Source organism: Phycodurus eques, chromosome 12, assembly GCF_024500275.1.
Source record: "Phycodurus eques isolate BA_2022a chromosome 12, UOR_Pequ_1.1, whole genome shotgun sequence".
Classification (NCBI taxonomy): domain Eukaryota; kingdom Metazoa; phylum Chordata; class Actinopteri; order Syngnathiformes; family Syngnathidae; genus Phycodurus; species Phycodurus eques.
The window spans coordinates 12,403,692-12,420,581 of record NC_084536.1 but is presented as its reverse complement, the minus strand read 5'-3'; the positions used below and the strand labels follow the sequence as shown (position 1 = coordinate 12,420,581).

General features: G+C 42.5%; 1 protein-coding gene across 2 annotated transcripts in view; it reads left to right on the top strand.

Annotated features, from left to right (window-relative positions):
* The window catches only part of spegb (striated muscle enriched protein kinase b), a 51,610-nt gene extending 44,762 nt beyond the window's left edge, over nt 1–6,848 (top strand). For both annotated transcript variants that reach the window (XM_061692497.1, XM_061692496.1), the window contains exons 39-41: nt 26–101; nt 484–633; nt 4,860–6,848. In XM_061692497.1, coding sequence (XP_061548481.1) covers nt 26–101; nt 484–633; nt 4,860–5,106 — 473 coding nt within the window. In that variant the 3' untranslated portion in view covers nt 5,107–6,848. The remainder of the gene's footprint in view (nt 1–25; nt 102–483; nt 634–4,859) is intronic.
* The last annotated feature ends 10,042 nt before the right edge of the window (nt 6,849–16,890 follow it).

Genomic DNA, 16,890 nt, shown 5'->3' with positions numbered 1-16,890 from the left:
TGTTTTCCATTTCTTCTACCTGCAGCTCCAGAGATGTTGAAAGGGGATGTGGTGGGCCCCCCAGCTGACATCTGGTGCGTGGGTGTGATCACTTTCATTATGTAAGTATTGCATTCACAGCTTCAAGCCAGCATACTCTTTGAACACTGTCACCAGCGTTTTTTGTTTGACAAAGGCGGCTTAATAATAATTCCCTTGAATTAGATTTACCTGGGAATACAATAATCAAAATAATTGATATCAGTGATCTAAACAGACAGGAGAAAATACATACTGAATCCAAAAACCTCCCCAAAAACCAGTGTTATTGTAATTTAAATCCTACATGCATTATAATTTGGAACACAGTGTAGTTTGATGACTGTTGGCTGCATGAATTAATCTTTAATCCTGTATGCATCAAAATTCATAATGTTATTTGACATAGAGAAGTCTGAAGATCTTGTGGTATTTGTGACTGGTGGAATCCTCTCCATTGCTCAGGCTGAGTGGCAGGTCGCCTTTCATGGAAAATGATCCCCAGCAGACTGAGATGAAGATCCATGCTGCGAAGTTTGACCTCTCCAAACTCTACCAAAACGTCTCCCAAAGTGCCTCACTATTCCTCAAAAAGATCCTCTGTAGCTACCCATGGTAAGTTGAACCAGAGACATGTTATTCAGTTTTAAGCAGCAGTCCCCAATCATTGGACTGTGGACCCGTGTTGGGTCTCATAAAGAGATGGAACAAAAAGCATGTAATTGATCATCAGCCTGAAAGAAGTTTTATTTTAAAATTCAGGCTCATCCACCTATGCCTCTGTACAAATGTCAAATTCAATCAAATTCTCAATCAAGATGGCGCCTACCAGTGTGGTCGCCTCGGTAACGCGCTCTCTAGTATTGCCTTTGTTTTTGTGTTTTTCGTCCGTCTTTGGAGAGCCTACACGACTCACTTACACAAGTGAAGACCTGCTAACCATCAAGGAGGCTACTCCGGACTTTCTGTCACCAACTTTCGAAAATCCGCTCAGTTTTTTCCCCGAGTTACTCACCGGAGCGGCGTCCGCGGTTTTCGGCGCATGGATGCGGAAGCGGCGCCACAGAGGAAAACGAGCCGGCATTCAGGTGAAACTCCGCATGAGAGGACACAGATTGGCGTTCCCGTCGATCCACCTCGCGAATGTACGCTCCCTACCCAACAAAATGGACGAGCTTCATCTTCTGTTAAAGACCAGTAAAGACTTCGGACGTTCCGCGGCCATGTGCTTCACGGAGACCTGGCTTTGCGACGCTGTACCCGATGGCGCCGTCATGCTTCCCGGCTTCAACATTCATCGAGCGGACCGCGACATGGAATCATCGGGGAAAACGAAGGGCGGCGGGATATGCCTCCATATCAACGAAAAATGGTGTACGGATGTCACGGTGCTCAGCACACACTGCAGCCCGCATTTGGAGTGGCTGTTTTGGAACTGTAAACCATTCTACTCCCCACGTGAGTTTGCATCGTTTATACTGGCTGGAGTCTATATTACACCGCAAGCTAACACGAACGCCGCATTGCTAACGCTCGCCGAACAAGTCAATGAAATTGAAAAAAAACACCCGGACTCACCCCTCATTATTCTCGGGGACTTTAACAAAGCTAAACTCAACCACGAACTCCCTAAATACAAGCAGCACATCGACTGTCCTACCAGGGAAAATAATACTTTAGACCACTGCTACACTACGGTAAAAAACGCATACCGTGATATACCTCGTGCAGCCCTGGGCTCGTCTGATCACTGCTTAATTCACTTAATACCGACGTACAAGCAAGAACTTAAATGTGCGAAGCCTACAGTGAAAACAGTCAAAAAGTGGACCAATGAAGCCAAGATGGAACTTCAAAGCTGTTTAGACTGCACAGACTGGAGTGTCTTTGAAAATTCAGCTGGCAGCCTGGATGAATATACGGACACTGTCACATCCTATATCAGTTTCTGTGAAGAGGTTTGTGTACCAACAAAATCATTTCGGACATTCAACAAACACAAGCCGTGGTTCACTGCTGAACTTAAGCAGCTTCGCCAAGCTAAGGAAGATGCATATCAGAGCGGGGACAGGGCCCTGTATAATCGAGCTAGAAACCAGCTTACTAAAGAAATTAACATTGCAAAGAGGATCTATGCAGCAAAGTTGGAAAAACAGTTTAGCGCGAACGACTCAAAATCAGTCTGGCGTGCATTCCAATCGCTGACTAATTACAAGCGACGATCCCCCCAAGCTGAGAACAATAGCACACTAGCCAACGACTTGAATACCTTCTATTGCAGATTTGAAAAGGACAGTTTCACTCCACACACCCACCCGGCCGCACCCGCGACCACAACCACACCTCTGACTTCTGCGTTAACCATCCATGAACAGGATGTGAGACGCATCTTCAAACAACAGAAGATTAACAAAGCGGCAGGACCGGACCATGTATCCCCATCCTGCCTCAAAGTCTGCGCGGACCAGCTCGCTCCAGTCTTCACTCAGATCTTCAACAGATCTTTGGAAATGTGCGAAGTTCCATCCTGTTTCAAATGCTCCACCATCATTCCAGTCCCCAGGAAACCTGCAATCTCTGGTCTGAATGACTACAGGCCTGTCGCTTTGACATCTGTGGTCATGAAGTCCTTTGAACGTCTCGTGCTGGACCACCTCAAGAGTGTCACAGGTCCCCTGCTGGACCCCCTGCAGTTTGCCTACCAAGCGAACAGGTCTGCGGATGATGCAGTCAACATGGGACTGCACTTCATCCTAGAACACCTCGACAGTGCAGGGACCTACGCGAGGATCCTGTTCGTGGACTTCAGCTCAGTGTTCAACACCATCATCCCTGAACTCCTTTCAACCAAGCTTCTCCAGCTCAGCGTCTCACCTGCCATCTGCCAGTGGATTTACAGCTTTCTGACGGGCAGGACACAGCAGGTCAGGCTGGGGGAGGCCACCTCATCCACACGCAGCATCAGCACTGGGGCACCCCAAGGTTGTGTCCTCTCTCCGCTGCTCTTCTCTCTCTACACGAACGACTGCACCTCAGCGAACCAGACTGTCAAACTCCTGAAGTTTGCAGATGACACCACTGTCATCGGCCTCATCAAGGACGGTGACGAGTCTGCATATCGACAGGAAGCGGAGCGGCTGGAGCTGTGGTGCGGCCGACACAACCTGGAGCTGAACACGCTCAAGACGGTAGAGATGATCGTGGACTTCAGGAGGCATCCTTCGCCACAGCTGCCCCTCACGTTGTCCAGCTGCCTTGTGTCAACCGTCGAGACCTTCAAGTTCCTGGGAATTACAATCTCTCAGGACCTGAAGTGGGCGACCAACATCAACTCCGTCCTCAAAAAGGCCCAGCAGAGGATGTACTTCCTGCGGCTTCTGAGAAAGCACGGCCTGCCACCGGAGCTGCTGAGACAGTTCTACACAGCGGTCATCGAATCAGTCCTGTGTTCTTCCATCACAGTCTGGTTTGGTGCTGCTACAAAAAAGGACAAACTCCGACTGCAACGGACAATCAAAACTGCTGAAAGGATTGTCGGTACCCCCCTACCCACCATTGAGGACTTGCACGCTGCCAGAACTAAGACAAGGGCGTGCAAAATCTTCTCGGACCGTCTGCACCCCGGTCACCAGCTCTTCCAGCTCCTTCCCTCAGGTAGGCGCTACCGATCAACGCAAACTAGAACTAGCAGACATTCCAACAGCTTCTTCCCTCTTGCGATCAACTTCTTAAAGACCTAACCTATAATTCCATTACAATAAGATGGCAGTTATTGACTTGAGTTCGTTGTCACATTTCTGTGGGGCCAATTATGTATTACTCGTGCACTCACTGTAGTTGTCTCGCCATGCTGCACTATTTGCATATACTGGCCACTCATGCCAGAGTAGCATCTGCTCCATTTGCACACGGACTGAGGAGTATCTGTAACATTTGCACAACCAACATTGTCCCAGATGATCGCACTACTCGTCACTTTAAACCGCATACACTCCTTGAAGTCTCAGCGCCCTTTGCACTATGGTCATTGCACCGGACTATCGCAATATTAGTCATTCGAACTGCTCTAAGTGCTAGAGGACTCTGCATCTTTTTGCACAATTGTTTTTTGTCAATGTCTTTATGTCTCCAAAGTGTTCTGTAAATTGACTGTCTGTTGTACTAGAGCGGCTCCAACTACCGGAGACAAATTCCTTGTGTGTTTTGGACATACTTGGCAAATAAAGATGATTCTGATTCTGATTCTGATTCCTCGTCTCAGTCAAGGTAGTAAAGATGAGTAAAAAAACAACAGTCTTTGGAGAGCTTCTTCAGAAAGGGATAAAGGCCAAATGACGAGAAAGAGGAAAAGAGATCTACTTCTTCCCAAGAAAAAGAAAGCAGCAAGCATTTTAGAGACAATCAGCACTCCCATTTAAAATACGGGTTCATCACTGATTGGCTGCAGTGATTCTCATGCACCAAGCCTTCAAAACTCCTTTGGCAGATGGAGACCATGGCCCAGAGATTGATTAGGCAGAATTGCAGACATTGCCTAAATAACAAAATTACACAGTAGGCTGGACATGAGTACCATAACTTACTTCAGGTCATTGTGTCCCATTACTCCACTGTGGGACCAGTTTGTTGTAGAGAAAACAAATGCAATGCAATTACACCGACTACATTCGTCATATTAGCATTTGTATTTTGAATAATTTGTTTATATTAGCTTCTATGCTGGTCTGTTAAAAAAATACTTTATGTAAAAACAGTCTGTCGTGCAAAAAAGGTTGGGGACTGTTGCTTTAAAGGCTTGAGTGTACATGATCCCAATTTGCACCACTTGGCTTCCTCAACAGGGCCCGGCCTTCAATCAAGGACTGTTTCAATAATTCTTGGCTTCAAAACGCTTACCTGATGCGTCTTCGTCGACAGACTCTTACCTTTACAACCACCCGTCTCAAGGAATACTTGACCGACCAGCAGCACAGACGAGAGGCAGTGGCAACTCAGCATAAAGTTCTCCTTCGATCCTATCAGAACTCTCCACAAACCCCTACCAGTCCCGTCCCACCGGCTCTACCGATTTCCCCTGTCCCCCATTAAAATTACATTTCTGAACATGAGTTGCTGACACTGAAGAAGAACGTGAGGAGTATCCACAGTGTTGGACATTGAGTTGCTCGGTCAAGTCAAGCCTTCGGGTCTGAGTTGTTGAACTTGGTTGGCAAAAGACAAAAAACTGCAAGTTACACTTTGCCTGAATCCTTTTTTTGTTTTGTTACCTACCTTAATCTACCACAGGACGTTACCTCAGTGTTTGTAACTTTGAATGTGTTTTCGGTTAAATGCTATTCTTATACCTAAAATGATCTCATGCAATTTACATGCTGTGAACAGCCCTTAAAATAAAACAATTTTAAGGTTAATTAATTTGTTACAGAGACAGAGAGTCCTTCATCCTTTTTTTAAAAGCCTTGTGTTTGTGCTACCAGTAACAGTGATTTAAAATATTGGCACAGTTTTAAAGACTTAGTTTGTTTTTTTAAATCTGCACTGAGCTTAAAGGATGCATTGGAGGATGTCCCACAAGGGCTGCTTAGATTAATACTTAGACTAGGACTCTTAACATTACGGCAAGAAATGAGTATTTGAATCTCAGGAGATGTATTTATTTAAAAAACGTGCCATTCTAAAATAGGAACAGTTTGCTCTGGGTGATATTCTGTTCAGTCGCGGGAGTCGAAAAAAAAATGTTTGGGTGGCTTCCAACTCACATTATTTGCTTCTTCTGCCTGCTTCATAGACCAGCTTGGGTTCTCAATATTCACACTCACCTTAGAGTTCAGCAGTCCGTTGCTGGACTCAGTATTTCAAGACCTACATTTATATGCTAAATTCAGAGAAAGTGTATAAATTTGTCCTGTTTACAACTTAAACTGAACGTACATGAAAAAAACGGGGATTTTTAAACTGGATCGTAAACATGCTGCTTCCACATGACAAAAAATGAGTGTAATTTCAAAAATTGGTGGGCAGAATGCTAAGTGGATTAGCCCGTGTGCCTGACAGTTCTGGTTCCGAGTTCCGAGTCTCTTTTCGTACAACTTCCTCCCACATTTCAAAAATATGTATTTTAAGTTAATTGACGACTCTAAATTGTCCTTAGATGTGAATGTGAGTGTGAATGGTTGTTTGTCTGTATGTGCCTTGCGATTGACCAGTCTGGTCTCTACCCCACTTGTCACCCAAAGTCAGCTGAGATAGGCTTCAGCCATAGAAAATGAGTGCCATAGAAAATGAATGGCTGGATAGCATCATTTTGCGTATTCTTTTATCGTTTCTAGATACTGTAATGATTTTGCTTGGTAAACCCTGCCCCTTTTCTGGAGTTCTTTGTCATTTCTCAAGTTCCTGTGTGGACAAGAAGCACCGAAGGAGTGTTTTTAATCTAAACAACAAAACATGCAAGTTCAGCAAGAGAATGTAATTTTGAGTTACACCCGCTACACCTTTGTAATGTATTGATTGACGTATATACTATATAATCACACAGCAGAGTTTTCTGAAATAATGATGATACACATTTTGTATGAAATATGATTCTGTATTTTGTGAACAGTGTGTTGCGGTGCCTCACGATGGATGATAGACTCACAGAGAAAACAGTTCCTTTAACGAATTAATTGTTTTCTACTCTGATGACTACTATGAATGTGACTTCTCTCTGTTTGTGGTTCACATTTGTTTATTTATTGAGTGATGGTTTGTTTCAGCTTCTGCTTTTTATTTTTTGTGACTTGTTTTGGCATGGAAAAGGGCATGATAGAAGGCTATGCAATAAAGAAATTATGACAAATAAGATTACAATTTGATCATAACAGTAGACTACATAAGTGACTGAAACAAAATGTCAATGTTGAAATGTGAGACTGGAGAGATTGAACCCCGCTCCTCAGAACTGTGAGGGTGACGCTCTAACCAGTCGACCACCGTGTGGCCAAAAAAGAAAAAAAAAAAAGAAAAAAAAATATATATATATATATATATATATATATATATATATATATATATATATATATATATATATATATATATATATATATATATATATATATATATATATATAATCATTCTCTATTCCAATGATTCCCAACCACTGTGCCATGGCAAATTAGTGTCCCGTGACAGATCAATAGGTGTGCAGCGGGAAATATTTGTCTTTTTTTGTTTTATGCTTTCTATTAGAAGAATACTGACAACTGTAATGGCCATGGTAAGTGTGATATGAAAATGTAATAGTTTCATCCCGCCTTCACAACCAATTGGTTACAGTTAGCTGTCTATGCGGAGGCCCACCAGAAGGTCGCACATTTTACAACCACGGCCTTGACTCTTTTGACCACAAAGGTCTTAATTGCAGAGCATGGCTGCCATCCAGGGAGGGTGCCAGGAATAAGGAATGGAAGTGATGTCTTGTACCCTTCTTCAATTTCACGTTGCTACAGCCATATGCATTACAAGCCATTCAGCTCAGTAAGCATAAGCCCCCAAATAATGCACGTCATATTTTAATTATAGCGCATTGTTCTAAAAATGCACCAAAGGTCTGCATGCTGACACTCTGAATAAACAGAAAACACTTCTTTGATACCGCTTACTACTTTCCTATTAACCAGGGCTTTGATGCCATTTTGTGGCATCCTAGGGCGTTGCAGAAAGAGAACAAAACTATATGAATAAGTGAGGGTTAGATCTGCAGAAATAAAAAGTGAATACCGAACAGAAAATAGAGGAGGGGTCACTGTTGTTGAATGGCACTTCAGTTTGATTCCAAGGTAGATTGATGGGGAGAGCATCTGGCTTGACCCGAGTCCAGTTTGGCCAAATGAATTGGCCCTTCCATGTGCGCTGAAGGGGTGCGAAGCAAGTTGTCAGATTGTAACAGCATATCAGGTATCAAAGTGGCAGAAAATCAGCAGTGGGTGGCCTCTTTCTTGCCGGGTCTGGATATTAATAGGAACAGCGTGGCACAGAGGCATGCCTTGACAGAAGGCCTCCCAGATAAGACCCACTTTCAACTTAGTAGGCTAAAACATGGCGATGCGGTGTGAGATTGTTGCTGCCCCTCGGAAATGTTAGTAATCTGATTATCGGTGCCACGGCCTCTTGGATCGACACCAAGATCCGACCCGTGCATCATGTGCCCGCTGAACAATTGTACCACTTAGGTGATTTATAGTGTGACACAGCTAGTTCATAGCACAAGTTATGCTAGCCGCTGCCCTTTGACTGAAGGCATTTAGAGGTGAGTTTTCTTTCTTTTTTTTCTTTTTTTTTTGTCCTGTTCGGCTGTTAGGTCAAGCAAAATGAAGGATCTGTATCCCTTTTATGCCTGAACAGTTTTACTGTGTCACAGTCGAGTTTTTATGTTTCGCTGTGATTTCTTAGTATTATAATTGAAGTTTATTTAGAATCAGAGTCGATCAGTCGAACAGAACAAGGTTTCTAGAGGGGAGTGAGAAAAACAAAAACAAAAGACAAAGCACTAATTGTAAACAGGATGAGAAAAGTAAGGTCATTACATTATCTACAACAATGAAACATTAAATATGAGTGTTGCATGGGGCTGTAGTGCTACACCCTGTGAGGGAAGGACAGGACAAGCTACAACAGAACAAAGACAGGAGAAGAAGCATGCAGGACAAGGTTCATGAACCCGGCTGTACAACTGAAGTGTGGTGGGATTGACAATGTAAATTATAAAAGTCTACAGGAGGAGAGTATGAGTGAGGGGATACACAAGCAATTCGCATATGCATGAGTTATTTGTCGCAATAAGTTAGTGGCCCCACACCCCGTGAAAGAGTCTCAGGGGTGTGTGCCTGCGGACACATGCAAGTAAATTGACACTGTTTTACATGCACAAAGACTGACAGAAGTGTCCTGTAATTGCTGTGCCCGCACCGCGGAACCTGAGGACCCCCCCCCCCCCAATGAATCGAGGGGCGGGATCGGACCCAGGGGTCTGCCCGAGAGCAGCCCGGTGGACGAGACACGTCCCACACCGATGGACCCAGGGCGGTCTGCCTGAGGTGGGGGCCGCAGGGACCCAATGCCACCACCCCAGCGACACCCCCCCCCCCCAAAAAAATTGCTTAATAAGGAGAGTTCTCAATTCAGTAAGGTACCAACCTACGACATTTCAAGGGTTACAAACGGTGGGCAATGAGCTTATTTGTGCAGCTGCGTAGGTATGTTGTCATGCAGAAAGCTCAGTTACTGCTGTAGTTAATCTCATCTGATTCCTCTATGACCTTGAGGGTTTTTTCATACAAATATTTACTGTAATTCTGACTTTACTACTGCATTACGTTACGTTGCCGTCATTTAAATAAAATTCCATCGTAAAACGAGGACCCTTGTATTGTATTCTTTGACAACACAACACATACACACATAGACAATGCCTTAACACAAATGTCACTTAAACACACAAGTACTACAAGTATAGACACATCAGTCTTCACACAAGTGAGCACAGTATCTCAACATACTGTATGTAATTAGGTTGACACCATTGCTCAACATTACATGGGAACTGGATTTTATCAATAGCCCCTTTTCCACTGTATGTGGGTAGGGAAGGTAGTGCTACAGACTGTGAGGAAGAGACGTGGCAGGTACGAAAGAGCACAGGATGGCATCGGACAGGATAGGAATGAACAGGTGTAGTAAGCTAGGTGGTGCTACATCCTGCGAGGAAGGAACACGGTGAGTATCAAATAGGTAAAGGACAGGATTGGTGAGCCAGGCAGTGCTATATACCCTGTCAGGAAAGGATGCAACATTTAGCAAATAAAACAGGAAGGAACAGCACAGGACAAAACAGGATTAGTGAGCCAGGTAGTGCTACACCCTGTGAGGAAGGGATGCTACAATTAACAAATAGGATGGAACAGGACAGGACAATATCAGTGAGCTGTCCAATGCTACAAACCGTGAAGATGGGCAGCAGTTAACAAATAGGATAGATCGTAGCAGGACAGGAGTAGTGAATCAGGCACTGTTAGACCCTGCAAGGTAGGGACACAACAAGTAGTGAATAGGACAGGATGGAACAGGACAGGAGTCGTGAGCCAAGTCGTGCTACACCCTGTGATGAAGGGACGTGCCAAGTATCAAATAGTATAGAATGGAACAGTAGAGGACAAAATAGGAGTAGCGAGCCAGGCAGTGCTATACTGAGGAAGGGATGCGATAAGTTGCAAACAGGACAGAACAGGACAGGACAAGATCAGCGAGTTGTGCAGTGTGCTCTCTGTAAAGACAGGGGGCAAGTTGCAAATAGAACCGGATGACAGCACAGGCGCAGTGAGTCAGGCAGGGCTACAACCCATGAGGAAGGGATGCCGTGATTATCAGATAGGACAGGCCACATATGCATGAGGTGTCTGGTGTTAGTATCACTTTTATTGTGATTTTTTGCATGTGTATTTCATAAATACAAATGGAAAAACAACTCACTGTGTAGTGGTTCCTTTCTTCTGTTGTATCGACTGGGGTGAGGGGTAAGATGGGGTATAGAGAGTGTGTGCCTCATCGTTTAACACTCTAGCGCTCAAACAGGCTATTTTAAACACACTGATGCGTGTAACATTAGATGAGGAAATGCACTGGGCAGCGTGATGTTTTTTACACTACCAGCTTCACCTGCCGACTTTCTTCACACGTGTTTGCACACAAATGTTCGACTCGAGACCATAGATGTATGCCTCGACCAGCATACCTGAGCTATAATGACCACAGTCCTGTGATTTCTTCCACTTTCAGCATCAGCTAATGTAGTCAACAGTCCAAAGCCTCTGGGAATAAGGCTAGAAAGGAGGTCATATTCATCCCGGGTGTATAAACTAGGTCAAATTGAAAGTGTGTTTAAAAAAAATATATATAATTATATTTTGAGGTCATGAATACTGTAAACACTGCATAATACTGTAAAAACCTAGAAAATAACGTAATTTGTGAGTATATATCCTATCCATTTAAAAATAATACATGTTGTGTTTGCTAACCAGTGCATTAATTACTTCACATGCAGGTCAATTATTATGAATTCTAAATGACATTATGATGCTGTACATTTATACAACATATTCTGCAACGCCTGAAAAGCGAATGTGTTGAATTCAAAATTTCAAGTAGATGACCCTGCAGTTCTCAAATATTTTTCCCCCGTGTTTGAATTTCTATAACTATTTCTCATCAGTGCAACATTCTTAGCCCACCTGTTAATGTCACAATTTTATTGTTATTTTATAGTAATTTTGTTCTTGTGGTTAAATTGACCAATTTTTGCAAAGTTTTTTATTGCAGATATTATACATTATTACATTTTCCAATATTCACTGTTGAATTTTTTTTATGGTTAAACCCACAGCGGGTCAAATTGATTCTTTAGTTTAAGTTTAAAACTGTAGAAATTATTTTAGCAAAAAAATTGACACTATTACATTTTCCAGTCATCACAATTAAAAAGAACTCTTGATTTATTTGTTTGTTTCTTAAAGGTTAAAAACACAACAGGTCAAATACCTGTCCCCCCCCAAAAAATAAAAATTCACAATTCTACAAAATAACAAGCTTTTTTATGATTAAATCTGCAGCATGTCAAATACATAGATTTGTGTGAAATTTTAAAACTGTACAATATTTTTTAAACAACATTAAATGTTCTAATAGTCACAATATTGTTTCGACTTTATTTTATTTTTGTCTCTTTTTTTATGGTTGAGTCCAAACTTACCCGTAAAGTTTAGAACACTCAAAGATTATTATAATTAGTTTTTTGCAAACTTTATACACTCTTGGATTTTGCAGTGTGCTTCTATTTCAACTTTAATTTTATCAATTTTAATTTTTGTATTGGTTGAACATAGAGGTTCAAAATGACCAATGGACAGGACACAGGAGGAGGGTTCATACATTTTCAAAAACTGAGATGACAGGTGTACGATCCCCCATGCTGGAGCAACACATTTATTTTCATCTGAGTGGCAGGCTAATACTTTAGCTGACAGCTTTGACTTCACTTCTTGGCACAGCTAAGTGCTAAGCAAGTTTTCTTCTTTGGAAACATCCATTCTCATCGTCCCGACACCAGCGGGTGGGGTGTCTTCGATTTCATTTAGTCATGGGGTATATACAAGACGTACGTACAAAACATTAACCTTTCGACTAACTAGTATTTATAACTAAACGTATTCATACCCCTTCCTCTGAAACTCCTCAATAAAATCAAGTAAAATCCAATAAAATACATTTACATTTGTGTTTGCAACTCGTTTTACAAAATGTGGAAAAGTTCAAGGGGTATGAATACTTTTGCAAGCCACCGTAAATGTGCATTGCAGAATGGGCAATGTCTTGGTGTCAGTGTCCTCCTTCACTGCTCTGTTGGAAGGTTTTCAGTTTTTGAATATACAAATAAATAACAAACAGTCCATACAATTGCTGCCCCTCGTAAAACTGAGTTACGGTGTTCAAAAAAACAAAACAAAACAAAAAAACTACAACACTGAATTTATAAACATGACAAGCTAACTATCTTTGGTGCTGAAACGTAGACCTAAACTAATGCAATGCCTTCTAACTTTTTACTGTGGAGCTAAAATAGAAGTTGTCATGGAATACACATCATCGGCTGGTGTGAAGCGTCGGTTGGTCACTGTCACTACTCATATGGCAGGCATAAAACAAACTGGAGTCTGTTACGGCGGTGACATAGGCGCATTTGTAAGCTCCCCGTTAATGATACAGCAAAACACAAAACTTTTGCCCAAGGAAATGTATACTAAACGGACAAAGTACAGGTAAGAACTGAACAAGGAAAAAATATCGAATTTGAAACTTGCGGTCCTCTTGGAAGAGTTTCGACAATATTTTGGAATGTGTCCAATAATCCACATCACCTGAGTTCATCCTCAACATACTCATTGGAACATGGGTTCAGTGCCAAATCCTGATGGATGAAATAATCCATCCATCCATCCATCCATTTTCTGAGCCGCTTCTCCTCACTAGGGTCGCGGGCGTGCTGGAGCCTATCCCAGCTATCATCAGGCAGGAGGCGGGGTACACCCTGAACTGGTTGCCAGCTCATCACAGGGCACATAGAAACAAACAACCATTCGCACGCACATTCACACATTCACAATTTAGAGTTGTCAATTAACCTACCATACCTGTTTTTGGGATGTGGAGGAGACCAGAGTGCCCGGAGAAAACCCACGCAGGCACGGGGAGAACATGCAAACTCCACACAGGCGGGGCCGGGGATTGAACCCCGCTCCTCAGAACTGTGAGGCAGACGATCTAACCAGTCGCCCACCGTGCCGCCGGATGTAATAATGACTGAGATATTTATCACATTGTCCATCTTCTGTTCGACTGCATGTTTGAGGAACAAAAATTGTACACACTGTTCAGGATAATGTGGTTAGCTCACCTGCCAGTTACATTACTGAACAGGGTGTCAACTGAATTGTGTAATGGAAAATGTCATATTTGATATTATATACAGTAACTGTTTTTGGCGTGTTTTTGTATCTTTAACAGTGAATCACAACAGTTGGTTTCATTAGAATATACAAGAAGTGACTCCAAACTTTCTGCTTAAGAAAAATAGCAAAAAGTGGCAGTGTGAAGGCAACTGCATGCATTTCAACGACAGGAAGGAACCTCCCCCTTTCTTTGAAACCTTGTATTTCTTTCTCTGACCACCAGGCTTAATCTGTCTGTGTTATTTGTGTTGATCGAATCATTTCCATGTAAAAAGGTAAACAAATCCAGCTTTGAGACCCCCTCTTAGTCGGACTTTCGAGAGGCTGCAGGTCTCCACATCAAATTGTTGGACCCGCTTTGCAAGCAACTTTGTCTTCAAGTATTTTTTTTCAGGTATTCTCTATTGGAACGAGTATTTTTTTCTGCAACAATTGCAATAAAAAACAGCATTGTGTATCATTGGTCAGTCATTAGATACAAGACAGATATAGCAAATAACATATTAATAATTTAAAAGTGGATTTTCAGATGTTTAAAATGGAAGTACTCCATAAACAACAACAATAAACAATTCGCACAGCGATCGACAGGATATAAGCAGTAGAATAAACATTAGGTCTCCGGCTTTCAATCTCTGTTGTCCCACACTGCATGTGACGTGTTACACACGTTTTATTGGCTCATCCATCTCAGGCTGAGAACTAATATGTTCCAGTGTTGAAAAGTAGTCCACATGCACATATGTCAATCATATGACACAGCAAGGACACAAAGATTGTTAATTTCAAAGAGCTGACGACATAGATGGCAGGTCACTTCTTTGCAAAAATCACTGTACAGGAACTGTATTTCAACACTACAATATGGCAAATACATCTCTTAGGAGTATTATGAGAGTACAAACAAAATGTACTGAGTCAACAGTGCATTATCAAGAGTGTAGCGTGAGAGATTCAATGAAATGTTTAATTGGTTTAGTTATACAAAGACAATGATTGCTGGCCTTTAACCCTTAAACGTTTGCCACTAATTTGTTATGTGGTAGTATTATTGGGGAACAACTTCATACGTAGTTATCAGATAACCATGATATCTTTTGTGGTCACCTTCAGATTTATGTATTAGTTTTCCTTTAATAAAGGTTTGATATTTCAGGAGTAATTTGTCACTTCTTTCCAAGCCCCCAAAATAAATGGCTCAGTCTCTGAGAAAAGGGGGGTGGAGTCCAGTGTTCGGTTTTTGGTTGTGACAAACTGTCAATTCGACATGCATGCTGCTCCTGTTTCTCAGGGGAGCTGTGGTCTCATGCCCCCTCCCTGCCAGCTCTGCGGATGTTCTCTGCTCATGGATGTGACGGCTCACAAGCAAGTCATTTGGACTTTTGACTCTGTGTGATCCCGAGTTAAGAGCCAGACCTTCCATGGTATGGTGCACAGACACGGAACTGGAAAAAGAAAAGGCTTTGTGATGTATTTGGAAGAAAGTGAGCAGAGGGACGCCTCCGGAGAAGGGACGCTACCGACTGACAGCATGCTTACAGAGCAATGCCAGGTTGCCAAGTTAACAGAAGATAATGGAAGTGCTGAACTTGATGGTAATGCCCTTGTAGAACTTTCTGAACAGCTGGTTGCCGGTCGAGAAGTTAGCCCTTCCAGACTTTGCATGGAACATTGTAACAACTACGAAGGTAAGGGAGACTCTGAGAGAGCTGACCAATATTCAGAATTTGGCAGCATTCTAGAATGCGTCACAATCCATGATAAGACTTTCAGGTTAAGCCAACCATTAGAAGGATGGCACTGGAGACCTTCCAGGACCTTTGAGCCCACTGTTAATCATAGTTCAGCTCACAATGGTAGTCCCTGCTACACAGAACAACAACACGTATTCCAACAGCCTGAGCCCACCCATCACTCATTTGAGTATTTGGACTTAGCGGTATATAAATCCGACGTAAACTCTGAGCAGGGTGAAACCTGCAGTTGTACGTCTGAATACATAGAGCAGCTGGAGTTATCACAACAATACAAGCCCTCTGGTATGCAGTACAAGTGCCTTGAATATGAGCCAGAAACATCGACTAAAGACTGTGAGAAACATGAGATGAATGGTTTCGTACCCAACGCTTCTGAGTCAGCGGATGAATCGGACTGTGATACAGAACTCAGTGAGTACGATGACATCCAAAATCAAAGCATGGCAGCAGATGACAATGATGAGCGAGGGTATTTGTCAGATAGTAGCCAGGAAAGGAGCAGTGATGACGAGCCTTGTACTGTCTCAGAAGACGTTAACTGCTTACATCGAAGAACACTTATGCAAGTTTACTTCGTTGAAAATGAGGGACATATCAGGGCCACAGATCACTTGAACACAAGGGGAGATGAAGACTTAAATGAAACAAGTCAGACATCAGAGCAGAACGACTCCGACAAGACCTTTGTAGGGTTCTTTATGGAAGAAGACTCCTCAGATGGCTCTTCTTCTGAGAGTAAATCCTTCAAGACTTGTGCAGATGAATCCGAAAACAGCTTGGATTCATTAGGATCCGAATATGAAAAAGAGATTCAGGAATATTCAAGTGATGAGCAGACCCAGTGGGAATCATTTGATGATGATGAAGAACAATGCAACATCACACAGCGTGTTCACGATGAAAAGAAAACATCTAACTTTGTCCTTGAAGATTACTTTGATTTGTTTGATAGAGGTGACTATTATGGTCCAAGTTTTACACAACCACAACATTACATCTCTTGCTTTGATGGAGGAGACATCCATGATTGCCTGTATCGTGACCAACTGAAGGCCAAGAAACAACCACAAAATGCGTATAATGTCCCAGAAATGAATCCACAAATGAATGACACATGTTTTTACTCTTCAGAAAAAGATCTTGGAGACGTTTATGGTTGTGATCCAAGTCTGAGAAGTGAGTCAGAGGCCCGACCAGAAAAATGCAAAGCAGAACATGAACTTGATGGTGAAAGTTATGAGGAGACTAATGTAAATGGTGCCCAAACTTGCAATGTTACAGAATTAATGAATGTACCATATGTTCAAAACATCCTTGTCAAAGGTGACACATCTGATGATATTTCGAGAGTGGGTACTGACAACAAAGAGCCTAGCAAAGAACCACCTAACATATCTTACTCCCAGGAAGCTATGTTCCGTGCCTGTTCCGAGAAGGAGTCATATTGGTCGCTGAGGGAACGTGAACATGAGACTCTTGAATTGATTGAGGAATACTACACATCTCAAATTCAAAGCCTTCAGATGACAGCAAAACAATCCTTGAATGGCTTTGTTGTTCTGAATGATCGG